This window comes from Anomaloglossus baeobatrachus, chromosome 9 (genome assembly GCF_048569485.1).
Source record: "Anomaloglossus baeobatrachus isolate aAnoBae1 chromosome 9, aAnoBae1.hap1, whole genome shotgun sequence".
NCBI lineage: Eukaryota > Metazoa > Chordata > Amphibia > Anura > Aromobatidae > Anomaloglossus > Anomaloglossus baeobatrachus.
This window is the reverse complement of record NC_134361.1, coordinates 179,398,275-179,426,251: the sequence shown is the minus strand read 5'-3', so window position 1 is coordinate 179,426,251 and position 27,977 is coordinate 179,398,275. Positions and strand designations below refer to the sequence as shown.

General features: G+C 41.4%; 1 protein-coding gene across 1 annotated transcript in view; it reads right to left on the bottom strand.

Annotated features, from left to right (window-relative positions):
- Positions 1-460: 460 nt before the first annotated feature.
- Positions 461-27,977, bottom strand: part of ASTN2 (astrotactin 2) — a 935,497-nt gene continuing 907,980 nt past the window's right edge. The window contains exon 22 of the mRNA XM_075324083.1: positions 461-5,329. Coding sequence (XP_075180198.1) covers positions 5,092-5,329 — 238 coding nt within the window. The 3' untranslated portion in view covers positions 461-5,091. The remainder of the gene's footprint in view (positions 5,330-27,977) is intronic.

The following is a 27,977-nucleotide window of genomic DNA, read 5'->3' as shown; positions in this document are numbered from 1 at the left end:
CAGCCAGATCAGATCTCATACTTTGCACTTACGAGGGACAACCATCCTGAAACACCATGTCTTAAATCCTAAGTCATATGACAAGGCTCGTTAAAGGGTCACTTTTGACTTTTAGAATTTAATTTGGACTTTTTCATAAATTAAAGAAATGCCCAAACTTCCACCAATGGCTTCTTGCTTCCTAATCGTAGATAGTATCAATGCAGCTTTTTATGTTATTTTCACTATGTTGCGTCCTGAAATAAGAAATCCCTTGAACAGTAAAGAACAATTAACAAACGAATACATTGTTTAATGGATTATCTGGAAAACATTCAAGGGAAAGACTTACCAGAATTTCAGGCCTCATAGGACATCTTGACTTTCCACCCATTGTAAAACACCGATAACAAGAGTCATTTGGTGATGAAACACTTTTGTAATTTGCAATGGACGTTAATAATAATACACGTACTATGAATTATGGAATATATTTTATCCTGCTGCATAATTTTATTCCATCCAGGCCGATCCATTATTAGAGACATATTTTATAGATATAAAATAGACAAGCTCAGCCATCCTTTGTAGGACAATCATTTTTGCCAGCAGTAAAAGACGTGAAGAAACATACACACTCACATATGAAGTAGAAGTAATACATCATGATATTTTGCTTCACACTAATAAAGGGTGTAGAAGGTGACAATCCTTCTGGTGATTCTGGTGAGTTTTTGGTGTTTTTTTTTTTAGAAATGGGTGCAGATTCCATAAGTTGGAAGAACAAAAAAAGTTACATAGTTTTACAAATACAGCAAAAAAAGTTATCTTTATTAACAGTCTGAATTAAAGGGATTGTCCAAGTTTGGGACCAAAGTTTGCAGTCTATGTGATTGCAGCCTCGTGACAGCATAGAATGCACACACTGTCAAGATTCCGCTGCTCTGGTGCACACGGGCGGTCACATGACCACATGCATTCAGTTTTCATATTTGCGGTCAAGAGCCAACTAGACTTGCTCAACTTTTCTCCTTAGAAGTGATTTGAGAGAAGCTAGACACAACGGCAAATTGTTTCCATGCAATAACAGGAAATCATGATAGCGCGCACACTGTACACTGTCAAGATTCAGCAGTTACATAAAATGACTGCAGACTTTTGTCCCGACCCAGGTCAATCCCTTTAAAAAAAGCTGATTGGGTTACCAAAGTTAAGTACAGTTTTTATCACCTGAAAATGTTATCATAATAGCATTTATCAAAAAATGTAACATTCAAAGGGTGAATTATTCCAAATTAAGGGGCAAATTTACAAATTTTGGCACCAAACAAAACACAATTATAGTAACTGGGCTAAAAAAGAATCAGCATTTTATTAAAGGGGTTGTTTGGTCTTAAGGCTGCAAGTTTGCAGTCACCTTATGTGAATGTAGACTAGTGAATCTTCATAGTGTGTGCACTGCACACTGTAAGGATTCTCAGGTCTGGAAGCAGGCAAGCATGTGACCACAAGAATGTGATTTTCATACTTCTGGCCACATTCCAACTAGACTGTGTACACTTGAGTTGATCGAGGCCATGCCCATCTAGTCGGCACGTGACCACTTTTGTACAAATCACGTACTGGTGTCATGCCGCACACCGGTTCCAGCGCCGGCACAATAGTAACCTCACAGCACATAGTGTTCACAATGTGAGGAGGATTCACAGAGCAACTGCAGACTTGTAGCCTAAGGCTGGGCAACCCCTTTAAGAAGCAATGTTCCTCTTCTAAATATCCAATTGCAATACCAGACATTATCTTTGAATAAGAGTGGCACTGTTTATGGGGCAAAACAAAACCTTGAATATTCCCTTTAAAGAGTAACACAATTTTATTTTACTTTTTTTACAATTTTGTCCAGCATAGAAAGTTCTGAATCTTTTAAAATCACTTTGTTTTCATTCCTGTAGAAATGATTGCAAGTAAGTGGCTTCCTTACCCATACTTGTCCCCAGTCTATTTGTCTTCTTTCACCTGCATTGATATCAGAGCGACCTCATTTGGAGAACAGATGATGGCAGTGATGGGTCAGCTCAGCATCTGTCTCCTCCTCTGGGCATTGTGCTTATGAAAACAAGCTCCAGCAACAGCTTTATCGCCAGAGTTAATGATACAAAGGTGCTTGTGCATCACTAACTCTTTCCCGTTTCACTGCCATCATCAGTACTCCAAATGAGTCTGTTCTGATATAACTGCAGCTGGAGGCAGGAAAATAGACTGTGGAAAACCGAGGTTTGGAAGCCACCTATATGCTACTTTTTTGCCGTAATTAGGTGACTTACAAAGTTTTATAATTTTCCATGCCAGACTAAAGTATATAAAAAATTACAACTTTAGCTACTCTTTAATGATTATTAAATCAATTGATAATTAAAGAGGACCTATCAGTTCTGAGGAAAAAATCAGGAAATCACAGGAGATGATAACATAAGACTTTTCTTATATACATGTCATTAGCAAATCAAATTATTTGTCTCAATATTTCAGAAAAACAGATTTTAGTATCAGCTCAAGCTCAAAATCTGCTGAGATTCTCTTCCCTGGGATTTACCAAATGTGAGATGGGGAGATGATTCAATACAACATCTGAATAACATTGTGCTTAGATATGCAGGATTTGACGTGGAATCATCAATCCACCTCTTTTGTCCAGTCTCTAGTCCATTGAATACAATGGGAGAATCGATTAACCTATTTTTCTACGTGAATTTACAAATGTGATTAATAATTTCATCAGTGTATCCCAATGAACATTGAATCAGTAAATTTCCCTTCCTTTAAATCAGAAGCCTGAACTTTAATTCCTACTTAAAATAGTTATATATCAAACTTGGAGCAAAATATCTGTGTTTTCTTCATAACAAGTAAAGGAAGAGGACATAACTGATTGTAAAGGGTGAATCTGCAGAAGGGAAACATGGCTGCTTCTAAAGGATTAATGTGTTAAAAGGACAACACAACTGTTGATGAAGGGTTAATATGAGTATTTTAATAAATACTATATATTGTGATGAGCTGGAGGACAAAAAGTTCAAAAATAGGGTCTTATCTGAGAATTATAAAGAAAGCCAAGCGTTGGAGGAGCTCACCAGTTCAGGTTGTATGAGTTACAACCAAACGAATAAGGCCCCTTTCACACATCAGTTTTTTGCCATCAGTCACAATCTGTTTTCTCGACAGATCGATGCATCCATCACAGATTGTGGCTAAACTGATGTGACAGATCTGTTTTAATAATAATAATTAGAGCATGCTCAGTTAAAAAAACGGACTCCGTCGCCAGATTCCGTTATTCGACGAATCCTGCGCCCATAGGCTTCCACTCCACCAAATGACGGACAACGATGGATCCGTCGCTGTCTGTTTTTTTCGACATACACAAAAAACGTTACTGTGGACGTCGTCTCCGTCCGATGGACAAACATTTTTCAACGGATCCGTCGAACAGATAAAACATGAAGCCATCCGTCCCAATCCGTCGCTAATACAAATCGATGAGAAAAAGTGGATCCAGCGACATCAGTCGCCGGATCCGTTTTTTCAAAATTCGACGGATTGTGACTGACGGCAAAAAACTGATGTGTGAAAGGGGCCTAAGGCCTTAGTGTATGGCTGCAGCAGCGCCACGTGTAGATCAGAAATATCGAAGGAAGAAAAGCTGGGTGTAATTTCTGTGCTGCCGTAATAAAGGAAATATCTACTACTTGTCTACTCTTGGATATTTAATTTAATACGGCAGTGTGGAAATAACACCCATCTTTTCTTCCTTAGATATTACTAAATACTATATAGAGACAGCAGCCGGCATGCCACACAGAGAAGAAAGCTGTAGGATTAGGATTTACCAATACTGATGCTTCTATCCTCCTCACCCTATGGCTCAATAATATATAGGGATCCTTGCTACATATCTAACTACATTCAACATGAAGAGTCTCTCCTCTGTATTTTACATTCAATACCATTCTAGCCTCCTCCCCTCCCACAGAGTGGTATCTCCCATCTCTAAAGCAGGAAGTCTCACAGAGCTGTCAAAATAGTGAGACAGTGGAGAGCCCAACTAGAGCAAATTTCAATTTCCTTATCTTAAAGAACTTTTATCACTAACCTAATGAGGAAATATTTAAATGTTCTTTATTAAATGTTTGAGAAATGTTTATACTCTTATTTTACTTTAGGAGGTTTTCGGGAGCTGATAGATCCCCTGTAAAGATAAAATCTTTATATCAATGATCATCGTAAGATTCTAATTTCGACCTTGTGTTAAAACCAATTAAAAAAAAAATTCTGAATGGATAAAGCTCTTTGGCCTTTCCATTATAGCATATAGCAGCAAATATTTTTTAAGTTAAGAAACTTTACAATCAAATCCACATTATTTCACCAGTTTTCTTTCCATAGATCAATACTATCAGTTGATATTCATTAGTTTTACTCTTTATTCAATTGATATAGTTTTTAAACAATGTTTTTGCCTTCTTCAAAAAAAATCAGTTTATAGTTTTTTGCGTCCTGATTTCCATCTTGAGTCGTCTTATTCCGTTCCAATGCTTTATTAGTCCATCACCTTAGTTTCTGTGATATCTGAAACACTTAACACAATGAGGCGGATACAGTTATATGAGCACTGTGACAGTGTACACAAAGTACGTACTGTAATAAGAAGTTTAATGCATACAGGTTGTTGGACAATACGCACAAAAATGAGCAGGTTAAGTGACCTATAAAAGCAAGAAAAATATAAAATTCCCTGCATCATTTCCACATTAACTGGAAAACCAAACGGGAAACTAAAAAGGTAAGACTGGGAACATCTCCATCCAAGGAGTAAGTTGTAGAGCAGTTCCTTGCTGGTACTCTTCTTGGGGTTCCAACAGAACAAAAAATGTATTAAAAAAAGCTTGTCTCTGCCTAGGAACGTTTTTTAAAAATGGATATGAGTTTTCATAGCACCTTATCTGTCCGTAGTTTATGAAAGTTGCTATGATTAGTTTCTTGGCTTCTCGTAACGTAACGCTGGCATGACCGTTAATTCTCCTCCAAAATCATCTCGAAGAAGTTAGAGGTTCTTCATCGTCCTTTCGAATCTCCGTACGTATTGCGAGGCATGGATACCATTTTCTCTTCACATGTGAATTTGTTGTCCCTCAAAATGTTATACAAAACTAAACCCGATGTTCGAAGGTCTTCGCTGTGACAGATTAGGTATGGAATGTTGTCTATCCTTCGTTGGATATGTGCACTTCGAAGTAGTCCAGAACAATGGCTGCTTACTTTTTCTAGTCTTCTGAGAACCAAGTGGGCTTTCCTAAAAAAATGAAGAAAATAATCAGGTTGAAATTTATCAATCCAATTCTAAATTCAAAAAGTACCATTTACGAATTTTAGATTAATCCATTACATATTCAGTTTCGATTTTTATCATTGACTGCAAACTCTCAACTCTACTGATGTTCTTCTCACTCCACTTTTGGTGCTGCACATAGTCCTACAATTGTGACTAGTGAAAAAATATGATAAAGAAGGGTTCTCTCATGAGTATTAGTGCTTTTATATAGTAATTTTGGGATAGCTAAATGTCTATTTGCCCACCTATGTAGAGCAGTGGTCCTCAACCTTTCTTACCTCAAGAACCACATTCAGCTCTGACAGAGGGTCATGAGCCACTTCCAAAGTCCCCCGAGCACTGACATTTAGATCCTGGTTCCTCCTTCCCCCACAGTAGTAATACCACTTTTAGACCCCATGTCCAGTACAATGCCAACCAAATCTTCCCCATAAAAATCAAACCAAAGAAGTATTCTTACATCCAGGGGTTCCCATTTTTGGTATCCTCGCATTAAAGGGGGCTTTACACACTACGATATCGTTAATGTTTTATCGTCGGGGTCACGTTGTTAGTGACGCACATCCGGCGTCATTAACGATATCGCAGCGCGTGACACTGACCAGCGACCTTAAGCGACCTCAAAAATGGTGAAAATCGTTCACCATGGAGAGGTCGTCCCAAACTCAAAAATCGGTAAGGGTTGTTTATCCATGTTGTTCAACACTCATGCGGCAGCACACATCGCTATGTGTGACACCACAGGAGCGAGGACCGTCTCCTTACCTGCTGCCGGCCCCAATGCAGAAGGAAGGAGGTGGGCGGGATGTTACATCCTGCTCATCTCCGCCCCCTCCACTTTGATTGGCTGGCCGCTTAGTGACGTTGCGGTGATGTCTCTGTGCTGCCGAACGTCCCTCCCCCTTGAAGGAGGGATTATTCGGCAGTCACAGCGACGCCGCCGACCAGGTAAGTACGTGTGACGCTGCCGTAGCGATAATGTTCGCTACGGCAGCGATCACAAACAATCGCATGCGCGACGGGGGTGGGTACTTACATGCTCGATATCGCTAGAAATTGCTAACGATATCGCTACCGTGTAAAGCCCCCTTTAGAACTCTCAAACACACTACCAAATCCAACATCAAGGACCTCCTTTGACGGGCAATATAATCCTGTTTCCAGTGATCAATACTTAAATAGGTTGTCACCTACTTAATATTAATGGCCTATCTTTGGAATAGGTCATCAATGTCTGATTGGCCAGGATCCAACACCCGGCACCCCCGCCGATCAGGTGTTTTTAGGTGCTGGTGGTGACAGCAGGCAACCAGAAATGCTTAGGGGTGCTTCACACACAGCGAGCTCGCTGCCGAGATCGCTGCTGAGTCACGCTTTTGGTGACGCAGCAGTGACCTCATTAGCGATCTCGCTGTGTGTGACAATGAGCAGCGATCTGGCCCCTGCTGCGAGATCGCTGCTCGTTACACACAGCCCTGGTTCGTTTTCTTCAAAGGCACTCTCCCACTGTGACACACAGATCGCTGTGTGTGACAGCGAGAGAGCGACAAATGAAGCGAGCAGGGAGCAGGAGCCGGCGTCTGACAGCTGAGGTAAGCTGTATCCAAGATAAACATCGGGTAACCAAGGTGGTTACCCGATATTTACCTTAGTTACCAGCCTCTGCAGCTCTCACGCTGCCTGTGCTGCCGGCTCCGGCTCTCTGCACATGTAGCTGCTGTACACATCGGGTTAATTAACCCGATGTGTACAGCAGCTAGGAGAGCAAGGAGCCAGCGCTAAGCACAGTGTGCGCGGCTCCGGCTCTCTGCACATGTAGCTGCATTACACATCAGGTTAATTAACCCGATGTGTACTGTAGCTAGGAGAGCAAGGAGCCAGCGCTCAGTGTGCGCGGCTCCCTGCTCCCTGCACACACAGCTAAGCGGTGTGTGCTGGTAACTAATGTAAACATCGGGTAACCATACCCGATGTTTACCTTAGTTACCAGTCTCTGCAGCTTCCAGACGGCGGCTCCGTGCAAGCGCAGCGTCGCTTGCACGTCGCTGCTGGCTGGGGGCTGTTCACTGGTCGCTGGTGAGATCTGCCTGTTTGACAGCTCACCAGCGACCATGTAGCGATGCAGCAGCGATCCTGACCAGGTCAGATCGCTGGTCGGATCGCTGCTGCATCGCTAAGTGTGAAGGTACCCTAAGTTACAGAGCTACCCCATCTTCTGATAGCGACCGCAGCGGGTACTGCACATCCATCTCCAAATCTTCAGATCAATAGGAGGCGGATGTGCAGTACCTGGCTGCAGCCACTATCAGTTGATGGGGCAGTTCTGGAACTGAGCATTTCCAACTGCCTTGCTGCATCTCTCGACACTGATAACAGCTGATTGGTGAGGATCGCTGGGTGTTGGACACCAGCCAATCGGACATTGATGACCTATCCTAAGAACCACCATTAATGTTAAAGCAGTGGACAACCTCTTTAGTTTCTCTCTAAACCTTCAAAGGCAGTTTATTTACATCCAGATCCGATCTTCTGTGTGAAGCTACTCACAAAATTCACCATCTGGAGACCTGCTCATCATAACTAATTGCTAGACCTGGTGCTTATGTATGTTGGCAGACAACCGGGAGCCATACTTTACAGGTCTGCAAGTCACGATTTGGTACCTTGCAGTAGAGCATAAAAATAATAACTGCTGCCATCTCTTTTATGGATTGCCTTCGGGATCCATCAAGTTTGCCGAGTTCAATGAAAAAAATGGAGTGTTTCAGTGCAGTCTCATAAACCGCTAAATCGTCTTCTATTTGGTCATGTAAAACTACTTTATTTTAAAAGGAAAATAGATCCAAAAATAAAACAGTGGTGTAATCTACAAAGTCTAAATGATTTAATGATTCTTTGATCCTGAACCAGGATCTTCATCAAGTTTCAGACACCCGTGTTTTTAGCAGTTCCCTGGCTGTGATGCATTGGCACCCAGAGATAACATTGTGGGGGGGCTGATGGGAGCTTAAAATAGCATGTGTTGTAATGGGTTAACAACAAAACACAGAGCTGCATCCTAAAATGCTAACAATGAATTACTGCTATAGGAATATTTGAAAAAAGAGATACTTAGCTTATGTATTGACCAATGTATGTGAGCCCAATGACCAGTGACAAGGTGATCTCCTGTACACAGAGACGCTAACTCAAATGCCTCTATCTGGTTTAAAAACCTACATGTCTGGCAGCTAGGATCCAACTATAAAGGGAAGGTGGACACAGCCTGGTTATAGGATGGAGTGTTCAATGAGAAAGATATGCACTATAACTATATAAAAAAGACTGACCGGCACATCCAACAGGTATGAACAGGTGCTAGCTGAAAATACAGTATAACTACAAAATACATACAGCTGCACTCTAAAATGCTAACATTGAATAAGGGAACTCTGGTATTATGTTGCTGCCATAGGAATATTTGGAAAAAAAAGAGATACTTAGCTTATGTATTGACCAATGTATGTGAGCCCAATGACCAGTGACAAGGGGATCTCCTGTACACAGAGACCCTAACTCAAATGCCTCTACCTGGTTTAAAAACCTACACGTCTGGCAGCTAGGATCCAACTATAAAGGGAAGGTGGACACAGCCTGGTTATAGGGTGGAGTGCTCAATGAGAAAGATACGCACTATAAATATATAAAAAAGACTGACCCGCACATCCAACAGGTATGAACAGGTGCTAGCTGAAAATACAGTATAACTACAAAATACATACAGCAGCACTCTAAAATCCTAACAAGGGAACTCTGGTATTATGTTGCTGCCATAGGAATATTTGGAAAAAAAAAAGCGATATTTAGCTTATGTATTGGCCAATGCATGTGAGCCCGGTAACCAAAGACAAGGTACAGTTAGGTCCAGAAATATTTGGACAGTGACACAATTTTCGCGAGTTGGGCTCTGCATGCCACCACATTGGATTTGAAATGAAACCTCTACAACAGAATTCAAGTGCAGATTGTAACGTTTAATTTGAAGGTTTGAACAAAAATATCTGATAGAAATTGTAGGAATTGTACACATTTCTTTACAAACACTCCACATTTTAGGAGGTCAAAAGTAATTGGACAAATAAACCAAACCCAAACAAAATATTTTTATTTTCAATATTTTGTTGCGAATCCTTTGGAGGCAATCACTGCCTTAAGTCTGGAACCCATGGACATCACCAAACGCTGGGTTTCCTCTTTCTTAATGCTTTGCCAGGCCTTTACAGCCGCAGCCTTCAGGTCTTGCTTGTTTGTGGGTCTTTCCGTCTTAAGTCTGGATTTGAGCAAATGCAATGCATGCTCAATTGGGTTAAGATCTGGTTATTGACTTGGCCATTGCAGAAGGTTCCACTTTTTTGCACTCATGAACTCCTGGGTAGCTTTGGCTGTATGCTTGGGGTCATTGTCCATCTGTACTATGAAGCGCCGTCCGATCAACTTTGCAGCATTTGGCTGAATCTAGGCTGAAAGTATATCCCGGTACACTTCAGAATTCATCCGGCTACTCTTGTCTGCTGTTATGTCATCAATAAACACAAGTGACCCAGTGCCATTGAAAGCCATGCATGCCCATGCCATCACATTGCCTCCACCATGTTTTACAGAGGATGTGGTGTGCCTTGGATCATGTGCCGTTCCCTTTCTTCTCCAAACTTTTTTCTTCCCATCATTCTGGTACAGGTTGATCTTTGTCTCATCTGTCCATAGAATACTTTTCCAGAACTGAGCTGGCTTCATGAGGTGTTTTTCAGCAAATTTAACTCTGGCCTGTCTATTTTTGGAATTGATGAATGGTTTGCATCTAGATGTCAACCCTTTGTATTTACTTTCATGGAGTCTTCTCTTTACTGTTGACTTAGAGACAGATACACCTACTTCACTGAGAGTGTTCTGGACTTCAGTTGATGTTGTGAACGGGTTCTTCTTCACCAAAGAAAGTATGCGGCGATCATCCACCACTGTTGTCATCCGTGGACGCCCAGGCCTTTTTGAGTTCCCAAGCTCACCAGTCAATTCCTTTTTTCTCAGAATGTACCCGACTGTTGATTTTGCTACTCCAAGCATGTCTGCTATGTCTCTGATGGATTTTTTCTTTTTTTCAGCCTCAGGATGTTCTGCTTCACCTCAATTGAGAGTTCCTTAGACCGCATGTTGTCTGGTCACAGCAACAGTTTCCAAATGCAAAACCACACACCTGTAATCAACCCCAGACCTTTTAACTACTTCATTGATTACAGGTTAACGAGGGAGACGCCTTCAGAGTTAATTGCAGCCCTTAGAGTCCCTTGTCCAATTACTTTTGGTCCCTTGAAAAAGAGGAAGCTATGCATTACAGAGCTATGATTCCTAAACCCTTTCTCCGATTTGGATGTGAAAACTCTCATATTGCAGCTGGGAGTGTGCACTTTCAGCCCATATTATATATATAATTGTATTTCTGAACATGTTTTTGTAAACAGCTAAAATAACAAAACTTGTGTCACTGTCCAAATATTTCTGGACCTAACTGTATATCTCAATATACCGGGACCCTAACTCAAATGCCTCTAGGCTGTGTTCATTCCCCTTTATAGGTGGATCCTAGTTGCCCAGACATGTAGGTTTTTAACCCAGATAGAGGCATTTAAGTTAGGCGGTATTTTGAAATCACCTTGTCGCTGGTGACTGGGCTCACATGCATTGGCCAATACTTAAGCTAAATATCTTTTTTCAAATATTTCTATAGCAGTAATGCAATGCCAGAGTTCCCTTATTCATTGTTAGCATTTTAGAGTGCAGCTGTATGTTTTTTGTAGTTATATTTTGTTTTCAGCTAGCACCTGTTCACACCTGTTGGATGTACGGGTCAGTCTTTTTGATATATTTGAAATGGGTTAACAGTCGCTATTAGAGGCCAATGGTGGCTGGTTATATTGGTGGATCTCCTGATGAAGAAGTGGGGAGACACTTCGAAACGCGTAGAATAAAACCACCTTCATTTGTTCATCTTTGGATTTATGTCATATCTTTGGCATATTAGCTCCACAGGTCCTTTGTTCCTAATGATGGCTGTTTAACACAGCCTTCATCTGCCAGGAAAAATGCAGGCTCAACTCCTGAGCCTGCATCAAAGAAGTGGACCCAACTATTCTGTCATAGTTTGTTTTACTGTATTGTAATGTAATATTGCGTTCAGAGGACAAAAAAAAAAGAAAACATTGATATATTTTCAAATCCACAACAGACGGTGACACCTAGATATGATCTTGGTCTGTCACGTGAGGCCCTGGTAATTTTTTAATTTCTGGGTCTACCTATTGATGCTCCATTAGTTTGCATTTGGGAATATCTGCTCTCAACTACTTTTATGTTTCGGCTATAAGCAAGTTTTCGTTATATAAAATGTGGGCATTTTTCAGTTTAAGCCTTAAATACTTTTTTCATTAATGTGTATGAAAATTAACATTTACTAAATATCATAATGTGGTCTAGGAACTAACAAGAATGCACTAATTAAGGTTTAGCAACTGACATGACAATTTCCATTGATAATTAGTATAATCAGTCACTAAAACCAAAGCCATGATGATTTATATTTGTGCTGTTCCTCATTTGCTATATTTTGACACATAATTACAGTATTGAATAAATTAATACTTTCTGCTGGATAAACAATTAGCAATTGGGTTAATCAAATACTTGGGTTACAAACCTCTAATAGATCACCACTGAGTAAAAACCATAGAAATTGGGCCAAGATAGAAAGTTATACTCTATCTGCATAGTCATGGTGGTCCAACCATTGTGGCTTCCCAATATCTGAAAAATGGGGCTCTTGAGCCCAGGGAGGGACCAAGTCCTGCAGAGCCTAGAGTGGAAATCATGTTGGAACTCTACTCCATATATTGTCTATGGAACTGGCAGACAAAACCAAGCTCAGGAGTTGGATATTTCCAGAGCCACGTTTCCAGAAGTGCTAAGGGTCCCAAGACTCAGACCTCAATGACCAGCAAATTTCCCCTATCCTATGAAAAGCGCATAATTTACTATCCTGGGAATAACCTTTTAAAAGGGAATCTGTAAGCAGGTTTTTTCTATGTAATCTGAAGATAGCATGCTGTAGGGGTTAAACACATATTTCAGGGATGAATCGCTTATCAAGCTCTATTGTGTTTACTTGCAATGGTTGTTTTAGCACCAGGAGCTTATCATTGTTCAAACTACATCAACTAGTCGGACCATGCCGCCTACTATGATAAGCAGCTCACTGTCTATAGACGTACATAGAGCGCTTTCTCAGCTCTACTGCAGTGCTAAATCTAAAAACTCTGATTGTGTCAGAACTGATTCATAGAGTAAACTGATATGTCTTTGGATTCAGGGTCTCTTTGCCTATATAATGCTGCTTTCTCTCCTGACAGGTACCCTTTAAGCCCTCAGTGTGATATCACGTACATGTACTGAATGTACACCGACAAGCAAAAGGGTAACAATGTTTGAACTTTTGACTTTCAGGCTTCATATCTCATCATCCACTACAGCTTTGAGCGTGAGATGACCTTCCTTTTATAGACAATCATTTTGGCTATCTCATTCATAACTGTCACTTGCAGCTATGTAGTATATGATTAGTTATGCAGATTCTTGTCATGTCACTGCATTGTTACTGTTTTGCTCCTGATGTTTAATTTTTCTTTTCTTCTTTTATACTACAAATTACAACCTGGTCTCACATTCCCTAATAGCTCTCTGTGTTATTAGGTTGATTCCCAAGCGAAAGGTCACTGGTTTGAATCAATGAGCAGCCATGAAGAAGATTTTGATAGTGGTCTGTCGGCCATGAAAATTGCCAAACTGTATCATGTGAGCACCATGTCATTTGGAAGAATAAGAAATGAAGTCTGTCCATCCACTCAAAAGTCAAAAGTTTTCAGCTCACAATTTTCAAGATCTCTGCTTGTTGTTGATGGAAACTAGTTAAAGGGAATCTGTCAGCAGGTTTGTGCTTCATAATCTGATGACAGCATTATGTAGGAGCACAGACCCTGAATCCAGCAACAACTGAGTCAACAAGTTGTGATAGATTCACAATTTTCTCTGCTGTGTCAAGCTGCCAACAGGGGGAGCCGGAGCTCTGCAGCAGAAGACACTGGAGCAACTAGAACCAGGAAGTAAATACACAGTGTTCTGGTACACTGCCTCACAGCACAGCTGGGGAGCAGAGCTGCGGGGTGTGCGAGGAATAGTCAGGCGAGCCGGGTCAAGCACAGTACTGGCAGAAGGAGGACCGGAGAAAAGAGCAGAAGCGGAGTCAAGGTCAGGCCGAGGTCAGTACCAGAGGAAGCAACCGAGTGGGGACGTAGAGAGGGGACAGAGGACTGGAGGGATGACCAGAGGACAGAACACAGACAAGGGCACGGGGGCACAGGACGGGACTGATCAGGATATCACTCACAGGACCAGCAATCACAGGCAAAGCGGCGCTAATCATATAGCTAGCGCTGGTTCACTGGAAATGTCAGCTTTTAAGGCGTCCAGGCTCCAGAAGTGAGGCCCGGGAGAAGGCTCCCCCCCTAGCCATGTAGACAGGGAGGCGAACCATGACATGCTGCAGATCTAGCAGAACTTGGAATGCTGATCTGTTTATAACCCCGCCCACACCACTGATTGGCTGATTTCTGTGTACACTGTATATTGACAGAAAGCTTCCAATCAGTAGTGGGGGCGTGGCTGGACCAGGAGGTGCAAGACACTTAGTCCTATAGTGATAATCTCCTGCTGATAAAACACTGATTATATTGAAACAGCAAAAGTCAGCTGAATAAGTGACACATCATTGGAATCAGGGACTCTGGTATTAAATTATAGTGATCTCAAATTACACTAAAAAAACCTGCTGACAAATTCCCTTTAACAGCTAGAAGCTGAAAACCAATACAAACCTTGGACTTCTCACCATTGAAAGGATATATAGATAAAATCGATAAGTCTAGATTAGAGGCTATGGGAGCACATGGCTGCTTATATGGCAATTTAGCATATTAGGTGCCATGAATGCGACCAGGTTTACTACTGGGTGAAAGAGGTCATCTTGTCTTGGAATCATTTAGAAGCATGTGCTGGATTGGTTTTTTTTTTAGGACATCTGTTAAATGCCTAAATGAAAGCAGTCTGTCCTGGTAAAATATTGCTAATATTCCGTGTTCTTTCATTTTAACAATAGCAATTGTTCATAGTTAAGTGTTCTGTGAATTAAGAAAACGGTAATAAATATTCTCATTTTATTTATTATGTCATCCTGGAATTGCGTCTGGAACATAATAATTTTTGTTTCTACGTCAATTAGACGATTTGTGATTTCTTAAAGTGGGTGATGTCTTTTCTTGGCATCGACCTTAGGTACAAAATATACCGCAGTTTTTCTGTAAGAGGGATGACAGCTCTGTGAACCAGCATGTAACGGTGAAGAAGGTGATCATGGAACATGTGAAGGAAGAATGACCTGTATCAGCAGCTATTAGTGTTCACGTAGACTTCACAGTTCATTTCAACTGACTGTCCAGAATAAGCAGCCCTGTGTGTATATGCGTAAAAACACTATTTCAAGTCATTGTATGACTTGTAAAACTGCTGTCATGATCCAGTATCTTCTGCTGTGGTTTCACCCAGCTCCGGCCTGGTCATGTGAGGGGTTTACTCCTCCCTGCCTCACTCTGGTTTCCGGGACATTGTATCCTGGTGCTGCACCTCCGGTTCAGTGCCAGTGATAGTTTATGCTCTGGAGCATGTATTACTGGCTCTGGTGAGTTACCTGATCTGTCCTGCTTCCCTGCTACCTGGTTCTGACCCGTAGCCTCCTCCGTTAGTCTGTCTGTCCCGGTCCCTGACTACCCTCCCCTGTCTACTGTGTCCTTCCCTGTCTGTCTTATCCCACTCCTGACCTGTTTGTCCTCATCCCTTGTTTGTACTTGGACCCCGACATCCATCTCTCCTTTCGGCTGTATCTGTGACCTCTTGGCTTCTGACCCTCGGCTATTACCTGACCATGATTTGTCTATCCCTGTGCTATTGACCAGATCTCCTGCTGCTGACCTAGTATTTTGACTACTCTATTGCCATCTTGTGGTTTTCCTGGTAACTGCATTCTGAAGTTACATTGCTTGTAACGTCAGCTTCTCCTAGCACAGCGTGACACCTGCATTTTTCACCAGTTTGCCCCATCTGCAAACTCTGTCTCGAAATTTCAGTTGTATTTGAGCTACTGGTTGTGACTACAGCCTCCTCCACTCTTTAGGCCATGTTTACACTTAGTGTTTTTGCTACATTTTTGCACTCTCATTGCTGTCAGTGGTGAAAAATTGCTGCAAAAATGCTGAAAGAATTGACATGCTCCTTTTCATTTCAGTCGAGAAAAAAAAGGAATCGTGTGCATGAGCTTTCTCAATTTGTGTTCCCCTTTGAAAGTAGTGGGACTCCTAGACTGGTTAAGCCTATGCACTAAGTGCAAGGCCTATGAAAAATCGAAAGGAGGGACTGCAATATGCCGTGGAAGACACGTAGAGGGTGGCCTCGGAAAACTTTTTTCCCCATTTGGAAGGAGTGGGAATCCTATCCTGGTTAAGCCTATGCACGAAGTGCAAGGCCTATCAAACATTGAAAGGAGGGATTGCAATACATCCTGGAAGACACGTTGAGGAGGGCCTCAGAATTTTTTTTTTCCCATTTGGAAGGAGTGGGACTCCTAGACTAATAAAGCATATGCACTATGTGCAAGGGCAGGAGGAACTCCAATGCACCCTAAAACACACATACAGTAGGGCCTGAGAAAACATTTACATTTAGAAGGAGTGAGGATTTCTTTGGCGAACAACAAGAAATCCCAGAGGTCACCAGTCAGAGTACAAGTGGCACAACAAGAACCTTCAAAGATTCGAATCAGATTTTGCTCCAGCTAAGGTCGGCAGGTAGACTGGGGCAAACCTTGGTGATGTCAGGTCAACTGGAAGTTGACCTGACATCACTGGATCTCAGAGGTCACGAAGCCTGGGGGTCACGTGATGGGGATGAGTGGACCGCAAAAGTCCTTCTCCGAGGCAGAATTGGCTGAACAAGGAATTTAGAAAAAGCCTTCCCTATCAGTTTGACAGGGATGTGGCCACTATTGCAGAGTAGTGAACCACCCCTTTAAATCTATTTTCAAAGATGGCCATCTCGTGCCACCCATCCCAGGATACGATGGGTGAAGTCAAAAGGTAAAGAACAACCCATCTGTAATCCGAACTGTGGTGCCAAAGAAAATAATGAGGTCAATAATTCCCAGGATTGCAGTGTGGATTTTTAATGTTTTTACTAAGGAGTTTGGATAAAAGCCAGAAAAGCTGCTTAAATCTACGTTATAGATATTTCCTCCCTTGCAGAATAGTTTTAAAATATCGAATATTGTAAATGTGTACAACGTCCTATAAGCTTTAGTTTTTATGTAAGCGTCTTAAGTTTCGGATCTAGATCTATAAGGCTCAGATTATTCTGGTGGAATTATGAAGTCTGAAATACATGTTGTATATTGTACATACAAAAATGAGTCAGATGTACAGAAAAGAAAAGGTGTGACCTGAATGTAAGAAATGACCTATGAAATCATTGAATGGACTGCATGTCAAATTATGGATGAGACGGTCATGGCAGGACAGAGAAATTAGGGAGTTTGGGAAGAGGAGACTTACTGCTTTGTAACTCTTTCCAGCTCACTGTTATGATAGGAAAAGGAGGGCCACATGGAAAGTAAAGAAAAGCCCATTCAAGCCCAAACATCTGGAAACACTTTCTCTCTTTGTGAATAACATATACGCAGTCATTTTTGCAGGTTTCCCAGACCCCAGTGTTTGTATTTAGCTAGAGTGAAGATCAAAAAAGAAGTTGGTGGCGGTAAGAAGGAGCGTATCTCCAGAATTAGGTTCTCCGGTTAAAATAGCAAAGAATAATGCGCCTATAGGCAATGGAGCTGTTAGAAACTTGACATTCTAGAGGAGAAAAAAAGATTAAAAACATCACAAAATGTAACCGTCACAAGGAGATTTTCTCTAACTTCGCAGACTGTTATTGAGGCGTCAGGTCCTGTTCAGATTGTAGAGATTGCTGGAGTCTTGGAACAATGCAGGCAGACTCGGGGGTCAACCTGCTATGTGCTGATTCATAGGCAGGCTAGCAAGAGTTAATCTCTGCTAGTCTGCTTGTTTGCTTTTTTTGATCACCTGTTGTGAGAGAGCCAATCACATCTGCTCCCCACCTATATATACTGGCAGGATACTTCTTCCTATGCCAGCTATAGCTTGCCTTAGTTTACTGTTGTGGTGTCCTAGACTTTCTGGTGCCTGTAGCTCTTGCTGCTTTGTGCGATTGTGGTGGCAGGATACTTCCTCCTATGCCAGCTATGGCTTGCCTTATTTTGCTGTTGTAGTGTCCTAGACTTTCTGGTGCCTGTAGCTCTTGTTGCTTTGTGCGATTGTGGTGGCAGGATACTTCTTCCTATGCCAGCTATAGCTTGCCTTAGTTTGTCTGTTGTGGTGTCCTAAACTTTCTGGTGCCTGTAGCTCTTGTTGCTTTGTGCAATTGTGGTGGCATGGTACTTCCTCCTATGCCAGCTATAGCTCGCCTTAGTTTGTCTGTTGTGGTGTCCTAGACTTTCTGGTGCTTAAAGTTCTTGTTGCTTTGTGCGATTGTGGTGGCAGAGTCCTTCCTCCTATGTCAGCTATAGCTTGCCATAGTTTGTCTGTTGTGGTGTCCTAGATTTATTGGTGCCTGTAGCTCTTGTTGCATTGTGCGATTGTGGTGGCAGGGTACATCCTCCTATGCCAGCTATAGCTTGCCTTAGTTTGTCTGTTGTGATATCCTAGACTTTCTGGTGCTTGTAGCTCTTGTTCCTTTGAGCCATTCTGGAGTTTACCCCAGTTGTCCTTTGTAGTTTCCTTCCTGCTCTTGTTTTCGTCCTGAATCTTTTATTGTTCTATCGTGTGTGTGTGTGCAGTGTGTCAGAGTTTTGTTTTTTCCTTGTCTCTCTCCATTTTTGTTTAACATCACATTACTGCTCTGTCCTTACCTGGTGGGAGGGAGAGGGGGGAAAACAGACTAAGTCTGGTCAGGAGCAGAGCCAGGGACGGGACTCAGGCATCTCCACCATTAACAGTATCCCTGAGATTAGGCATAGCTTTGGGCCCTCTAGCATGAAAGACAGCTTAGGGGCCCTTATCCCTTGTTATCCAACAAGTCACATTGTGATAGTAACAACAGTTAACACTATAGTATATGGTACTATCCCTTATATTGAGGTCTGGATTAAAGGAGTTGCTCACCTTGGGGTACAAGTCTGCAGTCTTTTTTTTAAGGGTACAGACTTAAGAATCCTCACAGCACGCAGAATGTGAGTTGTCAGGATGCTCCGGTGCCAGCGGTGTGAGAGGGCTGTCATATGACCACAAGTATGAGATTTCCATACTTCCGGACACTTTCAGACTAGATGTATTCAGTCTTGATCAATTCACTTGTATTGAGTAAGGCCACACATGTCTAGTCGGCATGTAACTGCATATATGCAAATCGAATACTGGAGAATCGTGACAGTGTGCACACTGCAAGCTGTGAGGATTTACAAGTCTGCAGTCACAAAGTAACTGCAGATTTGTATCCAAGGCCAGACAACCCTTTTAACTAATCAAAGAGAGTGACTCTGCAATCGTCACTCTTTGCAATTGATTTTATGCTGGACAGCCTTCAAATATTTAAAGTATTTGTTTCAATTTGAATGTGTTTTTATTATTTTAGTCTTAATAAATCCAAAATCATGCACTGAATTAATTTCACTAGATATCTTCATAAAGGGTCAGCGCTCCAATTTGCTGTTACACTATGCAAAACTCTAAATCCACCGCAGAGATACAATTTTCATTATAAAATTCTGTCTTCCTGATGTTATCAGAGAGAATATAAGGGCTTATTTCTTTCAGATCACATATTAACCCCTTAACGACCCGCGACGTACATTTTCGTCATGCTCAGCGTGTATAGAGCAGCACGGGATCAAAGCTCAGTCTATACCAGGTTGACGCTGATTTTATGTCCTCTTTTTCCGTGAGCCATAACTCTTTTACAGTCAAGGCTAAAAGTGTTGGAACCCTTGAAATTGTTACAGAAAATGAAGTATTTCTCCCAGAAAATTATTGCAATAACACATGTTTTGTAATACATGTTTTTTTCCTTTGTGTATATTAGAACAACAACAAAAAAAACTGAGGAAAAAAGAGGCAAATTGGACATAATTTAACACAAAAATCCACAAATAGGCAGCAAAAAAAAACAAACCACAAAACAAAACTTCGTTGCACCTCCACCATATTTGACTGTAGGTCCTGTGTTCTTTTCTTTGTCGGCCTCATTCTGTTTTCATTAAACAGTAGAATGATTTGCTTTACCAAAAACCTCTATATTGGTCTCATCTGTCCACATATGCTTTCCCTGAAGGATTTTGGCTTACTCCTATACATTTTGGCAAACTGCAGTCTAGCTATTATTTTTTAATGTCTCTGTGTCAGCAGTGGGGTCCTCCTGGATCTCCTAATATGGTGTTTCATTTTATTCAAATGTGGATGGATAGTTTGTGCTGCCACTGATGCAGGACAGCTTGAATTTCTTTGGAACATGATTGGGGCTGCTTATTCACTATCCGTACTATCCTGTGCTGAAACCTTTCAGAAAGTTTTCTGTCATCCACTTCCAGGGAGATTTACTACAGTGCCATAGATTGTAAACTTCTTGATTTTGTTTCGCACCATGGACAAAGGAACATCAGGATCACTGGATATGGACTTGTAAGTTTGACATTATTGATTTATATCAACAATTTTGGTTCTCAAGTCCTTAGACAGCTCACTTCTTTTTTGCTCTCCATGCAGCAAAGATTGAGTCAACTTCTCCCCTTTTATCTGGTTTCTGATGTTATTTTCATATTGCCCACACCTATAACTTGCCACAGGTGAGTTTGAACAATCATTGTAGGCTTAAAACAAAGTTGTTTATCCACAATTTTGGAAAGGTGCCAACAAACTTGTCCGGCCCATTGTTGGGGGTTTGGGTGAAATTATATCTCTAATTTGCCTTTTTTCTCTGTTCCTTTTTTGTGTTGTCCGAATACACACAAAAGGAAATAAACATGTGTATGACAAAACCTATGCAATTGCAAAAACGTTCTGGTAGAAATACTTCATTTTCTAGAACAATTTAAAGGGTGCCAACACTTTCGGCCATGACTGTATTTTTTTGCTTGCCCTATGAGTACATTAATTTTATATTTTATAAATCAGACTTATACGGTCATAAACAAGGGGGTGATCCCAATTTTTATAACTTTTTTTATCTTTATGTTTTAGTTCCTTCTGGGAATTTGGACACATGGTCGCGTGATCGTGTATTCCATATATGTCAATACAATTTGATTGCAATATCTAAAATTTAGGCAATTTAAACAATATATAATTCTAGACAAAATGGCTTTCTTCTATCAAGCCCAGCCACAGGCTGGGCTTCACTAGAGGACAAGGATGGCAGCCATGGGGGCATTCAGCAGGAACTCAACTGCCATAAAAACTCATCAGACCCCTGCGATTATATCACTGGAGGGAGGTCAATGAGAGCATTCATGTACTGCTTAAATAACACTGTCAGTGATTGAAAGCATCATTTAAGTTTAAGCAGCAGCAATTGGAGTGTGCTCTGGTCGTTGCTGTTACAGGAAGATGAAGACTGTGTGTCGCAGCTGGAATGTGCCAAGTATGTTATGGGTAGAGATGAGCCACCACCCTAGTGTTCGAGTTCGGTTTGGTTCGTTGATCGGCGGGTGTGTTCGACGAACGTTCGTCGACCACTTTCGAATATCTTCGAACACCTTTGAAAACAATGGCAGGCAAACACATACAAACATGCACAAACACGAAGGCACACACACATATTATGCTCACCTTACCTTCCGTTCCAAAGGCTGGCCTCCTGGGACTTGCAGTTCGCCAGTACAAGATGTGTATCGGGTAACCATGCGACCGATGCCCCGGAGCTTCCGCTGCCAGAGTGCTGACGTCAAAGGCAGGAGCCGCTTGCCTCTGATTGGCCAGTGCGCTGCCATTGAGTAGCGTCTGACAGAGGAAGTTCCTCCCTCGTTGTGATGGTTACCTGATACACATCCTGTAGCGGCGAACTATGTGTATCAGGTAACCACCACAACGAGGGAGGAACTTACTCTGTCAGACGCTACTCAAAGGCAGCGTGCCAGCCAATCAGAGGCAAGCAGCTCCTTCCTTTGAAGTCAGCGCGCTGGCAGCGGAACCTCCGGGGCATCGGTCTCATGGTTACCCAATACACATCCTGTACCGGCGAACTGCAAGTCCCAGGAGGCCGGCGATGGAACGAAAGGTAAGATGAGCATAATATGTGTGTGTGCATGTATGTTTGTGTATGCTTGTGTGTGTGTGTGTTTGTACGTGTTTGTTTGTACGTGTTTGTGTATGTTTGTGCATGTGTGGTATGGCACAATAGGGGACCAGGATGGGGCATTTAACACATTGTGGAACGAATCGTCTGCATTGCAATGATTTCCTATGGGAAATCTTGCTTTGCTGAAGGAGTAACTTGGTTAACAAGCACAGTCCCAGAACGGATTGTTCTCGTTAACCAAGGTTCCACTGTATTAACATTGAATGACAGTATTACTGTGAAAAGTCAGTTAAGCTTTTGGTGATCGAACCATTATCGAACATAACCTCGAACTGTCAAACTTGAAGCTAATTGTTCGCGCTCGTCGAACGACTCGAACATCGCCTAAAACAGGTCGAATTTGAGATTGGCGAACAGTTCAATTCGAACACCGCTCATCTCTAGTTATAGGTGCAGCTTCTGAACGAGCTTCACACACGGGGACTTGAAAAATACCGTATCATGTCATGTAAGGAAGGAGTTAAGCAACACATACCTAAAATTACACAAGAATAAAAGTTGGAAATTAATTTTAAAGAGGCTCTATACTCCATCGTACCTTTCTCCCATCGTCCGAGATCAGGATGGAAAGTTAGCGTGTTGTGTTTTTGGATGCTTCCACCAAAGACGTTTTCCATTAAAATGGAAACTAAATGGATTAGGTGCCTCTGGAGAAAGGGAAATGCTTCCTGGACAGGATGAACAGAAGTGGGCTACCCAGTAATTTCAGCACCACCCTACACTTTCCACATAGAGCTAGAGGTGGATTTTATAAAGCTTTGAAAAAACTGCATCTCATCCAGATTTACAACCTATAAGGCTAAATTAGTATTTTATAGGAACCTTATAAATATCCAGAAAATTTCCATTTATGATATAAAAATAAAGCAGAAATCAAAGTCTACAAGGCAATGATGCTTTCATTAAAATTAGTACTATTGTTTATATCTATATAGGCACCAATTCCTGAATGTGATTAAGTCAAAATTCTGAAGTTAACGGCTTTAAAATGTTTCAAAGTCTTTGCACAATGCAGAGTTGCTCGAAAATGTTGTGACATTTGGCATTTTCACACCGGTCTCTCCCAGCTTAGTCTAATTAGATTTATTCAACGTGTTTCGGAGACAGGTTCCTTCATGAAGGAGCCTGTCTCTGAAACGAGTCAAATAAATCACATTCTAGGACATTCCTGTTTCATCCCTCATACGGCAGCGCAGGCATTTCACCCACATTCTCCATCGACAGATTTATACTAGGGTCTGTAGCAGCCACTTTTATACTTGTTCAGTTGGTTGTGGTTCACACAACCTCACCAGGTGAGACTTCTCTGTATACCTCCTCTCCCCATATCACAGATAATATCCAATGGAACTTTGTTACTTTCCTGATTATATCTTAGGTAAAATCTGGAAGAGACAAAAGCGCATATGGTGTCTTATCCCAGTGAAACTAGAATGAAGAGCTCAGAATCACTCAAATCGGGAAGTTGTGAACGTCAAAAAGAATATTATATTTCTACCTTGGCTGCCTCAGACCCAACAGATGCAATGGTAGAGACCAAATAGAGAGAAAGGGTTAACCCGCGCTGCCATGGAGATGAGACAGGAGAGGACTCCGGAGGTATTTTTTTGTAATTTTTATTTTTCAACGCGTTTCAGAGTCTAAACGACTCCTTCATCAAGAAACAAAACCAGTGATGTACATCAGTGGTTTTTGATTCCTGATGAGGGAGTTGTTTAGGAGACAACTTGAGGAGACGTTTTAACTGATACCATTTAGGGGTAGATTCTGTGTTTTGATCGCCTCTTATTGTACTTTTTTGCAATGCTGCAGTGGCCTAAAAATGTAATTCAGACATTTTTATTTTTTTCTTGCTAGACTATTTACCTGATTGGATGCATTTATTTTATTTTTAGCTAGGACCGGAATTTTATGAAAGAAGCAATACCAAATATGTTTATTGTTTTTTAAATTTTTTGTTTTTAATGGGCAATAGGAGGGTGATTTGAACTTGTGTTTTTTTAATTTGTTTCATATTTTTAAAAACATTTATTTATCCTTATTACTGTATTTAATAGTCCCCTTATTGGACTTAAAGCAGCGATCGTTTGATTGCCTGCGCTATACATAGCAGTGCTGGAGCACTGCTATGTACATAGACCTAAAATCACGATCTCCTGTGAACAGAGATGAGCTGTTTTGTGGAGGTTTGGTTCACCGGCAGCCAAGAAGTCGAGTCTCCACTGGCTCGAGCTTGACCGGAACCCCGGAGCAAGTGACTGACTGGCAGTTTGAGTCTCCACCCACAGAGAGCCAGCCATAAGCAGAACACTTCCGGGGGAGGGTGGCCAAGCTTTTTCAAACAATTTTTGGGTTGCACACTACATGTAATCATGCTGCTGTTACCCCCACTGCGAGCCATTCAAACACTGCAAGCGGCTCGCACAGGGCTGAGCACCAAGCATACCTGAGCACAGCATTGCTTGCGCAAGTGAAGTTCGCACATAAAACATCCTAACCCCAAACCTTGATTTTTAAAGTTGGTGTTCGGTTTAAAAATCGAATCTCAGGTTTGCTCATCTCTACCTATGAATGCCAGCTATGGGCTGGCTTTCACAGGAGGATCAAAATGACAGACAAGGGGGTCTTCAGTAGACCCCTGGCTGAGATAACAAGACATTGATTCCCCGTGATCACGTCACAGGCTGTTGAGCACGTTGAATGACACACCCGCTGCCGACACGTGCTAAAAACATTTTTCATAGATTGACACTTAAAGGAAGAAGATTCAGATTAGACATTAGGAAAACCTTTCTGAAAGTGAGGGCAGTCAGGGAGTGGAACAGGCTACTGCGGGAGGTGGTGAGCTCTACAATGGAAATCTTAAAGCAGAAACTGGATAAACATATAGCTGGGATGATTTAGGAAACCCTGCACTCGCAGGGGGTTGGCCCTTGAGGTCCCTTCCAAATCTACCATTCTATGATTCTATGACAGTGGCATTTAACAGGTTAACAGCAGCAGGCAGAGCTCTGATCCACCTGAGGCAGATAATAGCTGATCAGTTCAGCCATCATGTGCAGGGAGAGATGTGGAATCAGCGTTTGAGCCCGCATCAAAGGCAGAGACTCTGCCTTTGACGTACATGGGTTAATGAATAAGTGATCGTAATTTTAGTAATACTTTCTCATAATTAATTATGCAATAATTAGATAAAAAAAATACATAAGATAGAAGCAAACGATAAATGTTTTACATGTAAATGTTTTCAGATACACTGAATTAGGAAGCTCAGCTATTTATTATGTGGCTTTATGAGAGATGGTCATCATGGGAATGAAACATTCCAATTAGCACATGTGTTAAACAGAGGGAATCTAATAAATCTAAACTGTATCGCCTAATCTGGGCCTTCATGGCTGGCCCCAAAGCATGAAAACATGATCACTGTCCTCAAATGGCATAATTACCGTAGCTTTTCCATTGTGACTCATGTGGAGAGTCTTGTCATATGGTAATGTGTTAATTCCCGCTCCGTGTACTGTGCTATTTTATTTTGTTTGATGCTGAAATTTGTATTTCGGAAAATCCCTTAAATCCCTAAATCTTAAATAATATAATTACAAGAATATGAGAGGTTTTGAGTCGTGAATCACCTCTATTCAAAAACAGTAGTTACATTGACATGACTCCTTCTATAAATGGGGGTATCAAAGCTTAGTATAACAGTAAAGAATGAGCTTAAAGAGAAAAATGCAATGTCTTCCTAAATTAGAAGGAATTAGAAGGCAAACTATGGCCCGCGTTACAATAGCCGGGCTATAATCCTTCACAAGATGGCGTTCTTATTCTAATTTTTTAATGACTATACATTTTCTTTATTACTTCTATTGTTTGGTTGTAAGTATTGATGTAAATACTTTTTAACCTTTAGTATTATTTAAAAGGGAAGCTGTCATAAATCTGCGCTTTTTGAAAGGATGGTGATTATACTTCTTAAGAAATACTTATTTCCTTAAGAATTCATACTTGCTGATAATAGAAGAATAGTAAATTGAAGTTGGGAAGTTGCTATTATTCAGGGATTATGTGTGTCGTGTGAAAAATTATAATGATAGTTATATATACAATGAGGACAAAAAGTATTGGGACACCTACACATTACACCTACAAGAGCTTTTATGACCTTCCATTCTACATCCATAGACCTTAAAGGGAAGACATCAAAGATAGGGTCAGGTTCTTGTGACTATGTACATGTGTTGTTTCCTGAAACAATAGTAAAAATCTAAAAAAAAAGTCCCAATGGCCAATGTGAAAATTGCAAGATTTCCATTTTTTATTTTTAATAAAAGTGTGATAAGTAAAAAATAAAAAACAATCATTGCCAAAAATATTTCAAAATAAATTTAACACAAAAAAGCTTTTTTAAGCAATATTCTGATCATAGCTTCACTTTACTATTGAGTTTTGACTTTCGCTTTGAAGCTAAAACAAAAATACTTTATATAAGAATTTGGAGGTGTCTGTGGGAATTTTTGTCCATTCATCCAGAAGAGAATTTGTGACTTCACTGATGTTGAGGGAGAGGGACAGGCTCAAATTCTCAATACTATTTTATCTCGAAGGTGTTCGATGGGGTTCAGTTTGGGGTTATGTGTGGCGGTTAAGTTGAAGGTGTTGTATGGGGTTGAGTTTGGGGTTCTGTGTGGCAGTTAAGTTGAAGGTGTTCAATGGGGTTGAGGTTGGGGTTCTGTGTGGCAGTTAGGTTGAAGGTGTTCGATGGGGTTGAAGTTGGGTTCTGTGTGGCAGTTAGGTTGAAGGTGTTCGATGAGGTTGAGTTTGAGGTTCTGTGTGGCAGTTAAGTTGAAGGTGTTCGATGGGGTTGAAGTTGGGTTCTGTGTGGCAGTTAGGTTGAAGGTGTTCGATGGGGTTGAGTTTGAGGTTCTGTGTGGCAGTTAAGTTGAAGGTGTTCGATGGGGTTGAAGTTGGGTTCTGTGTGGCAGTTAGGTTGAAGGTGTTCAATGGGGTTGAGGTTGGGGTTCTGTGTGGCACTTAGGTTGAAGGTGTTCGATGGGGTTGAGTTTGAGGTTCTGTGTGGCAGTTAGGTTGAAGGTGTTTGAAGTTGAGTTTGGGGTTCTGTGTGACAGTTAAGTTGAAGGTGTTCGATAGGGTTGAAGTTGGGTTCTGTGAGGCAGTTAGGTTGAAGGTGTTCAATGGGGTTGAGGTTGGGGTTCTGTGTTGCAGTCAGGTTCTTCCAGACCACACTTGCCCAGAAATAGCTCCATTGATCGTGCTTTATGCACTGGGGCATACTCATGGGGAACAGAAGAGAGCATTCCCCCAACTTCTCCCATAACACTGGCAGTTACATGTCTTGACATTCTGAAAAATTACGATTTCTCTTCACTGAAATTAAGAGAGCTAGGGCAACCTCTGGAAAAAAAAAAACCTACAGTGTTATGTTTACTACACCAAACTTCCCTGCTGGCACAATGCAGTCAAGCAGGTAATGTTCAACTGGCATTCACCAAACACAGACTCTTTCATGGAAAAACCTGCCCATCCGCCTCCGAAAGTGTTCTGTTTATTGCTGGCTACATGTGGGTGGAGACCTGAATTGCCCAATTAGTGACTTCTATTGGGGTTCAGGTCAAGTCCCTGTCCCAAACCAAACTTTATCTAAAGTCTGGCTGAAGCAGTTGAACTGCACTTCCACGGGTTTGCTCATCTCTAATTCTGATAGGTCATTAACATGAGATCAATGGGGATCTAACAAATGGCACCATAACAAGCAGTTGTTATCAGTTATTCAGGTGGCTGGATAAATATATTGAATGGATCTGTGTTGTGCAGCACCATTGTGTGACTGTGAGATAGCAAGGGACAAAGGGCTCTTAAGCTATCCATCACACTAGAGGACATTAGACTATCCCTATCCTTCGGATTACCCCTGCTGGTGGAGATACCAAAGTCCCATGCCTTACTATACTCCTGAATAAAGCTATCCCTGTTCTTCAAATTACCCCTAATGGTGAAGATCCCGGAGTTTCATATCTTACTATAATCCTCAATAAAG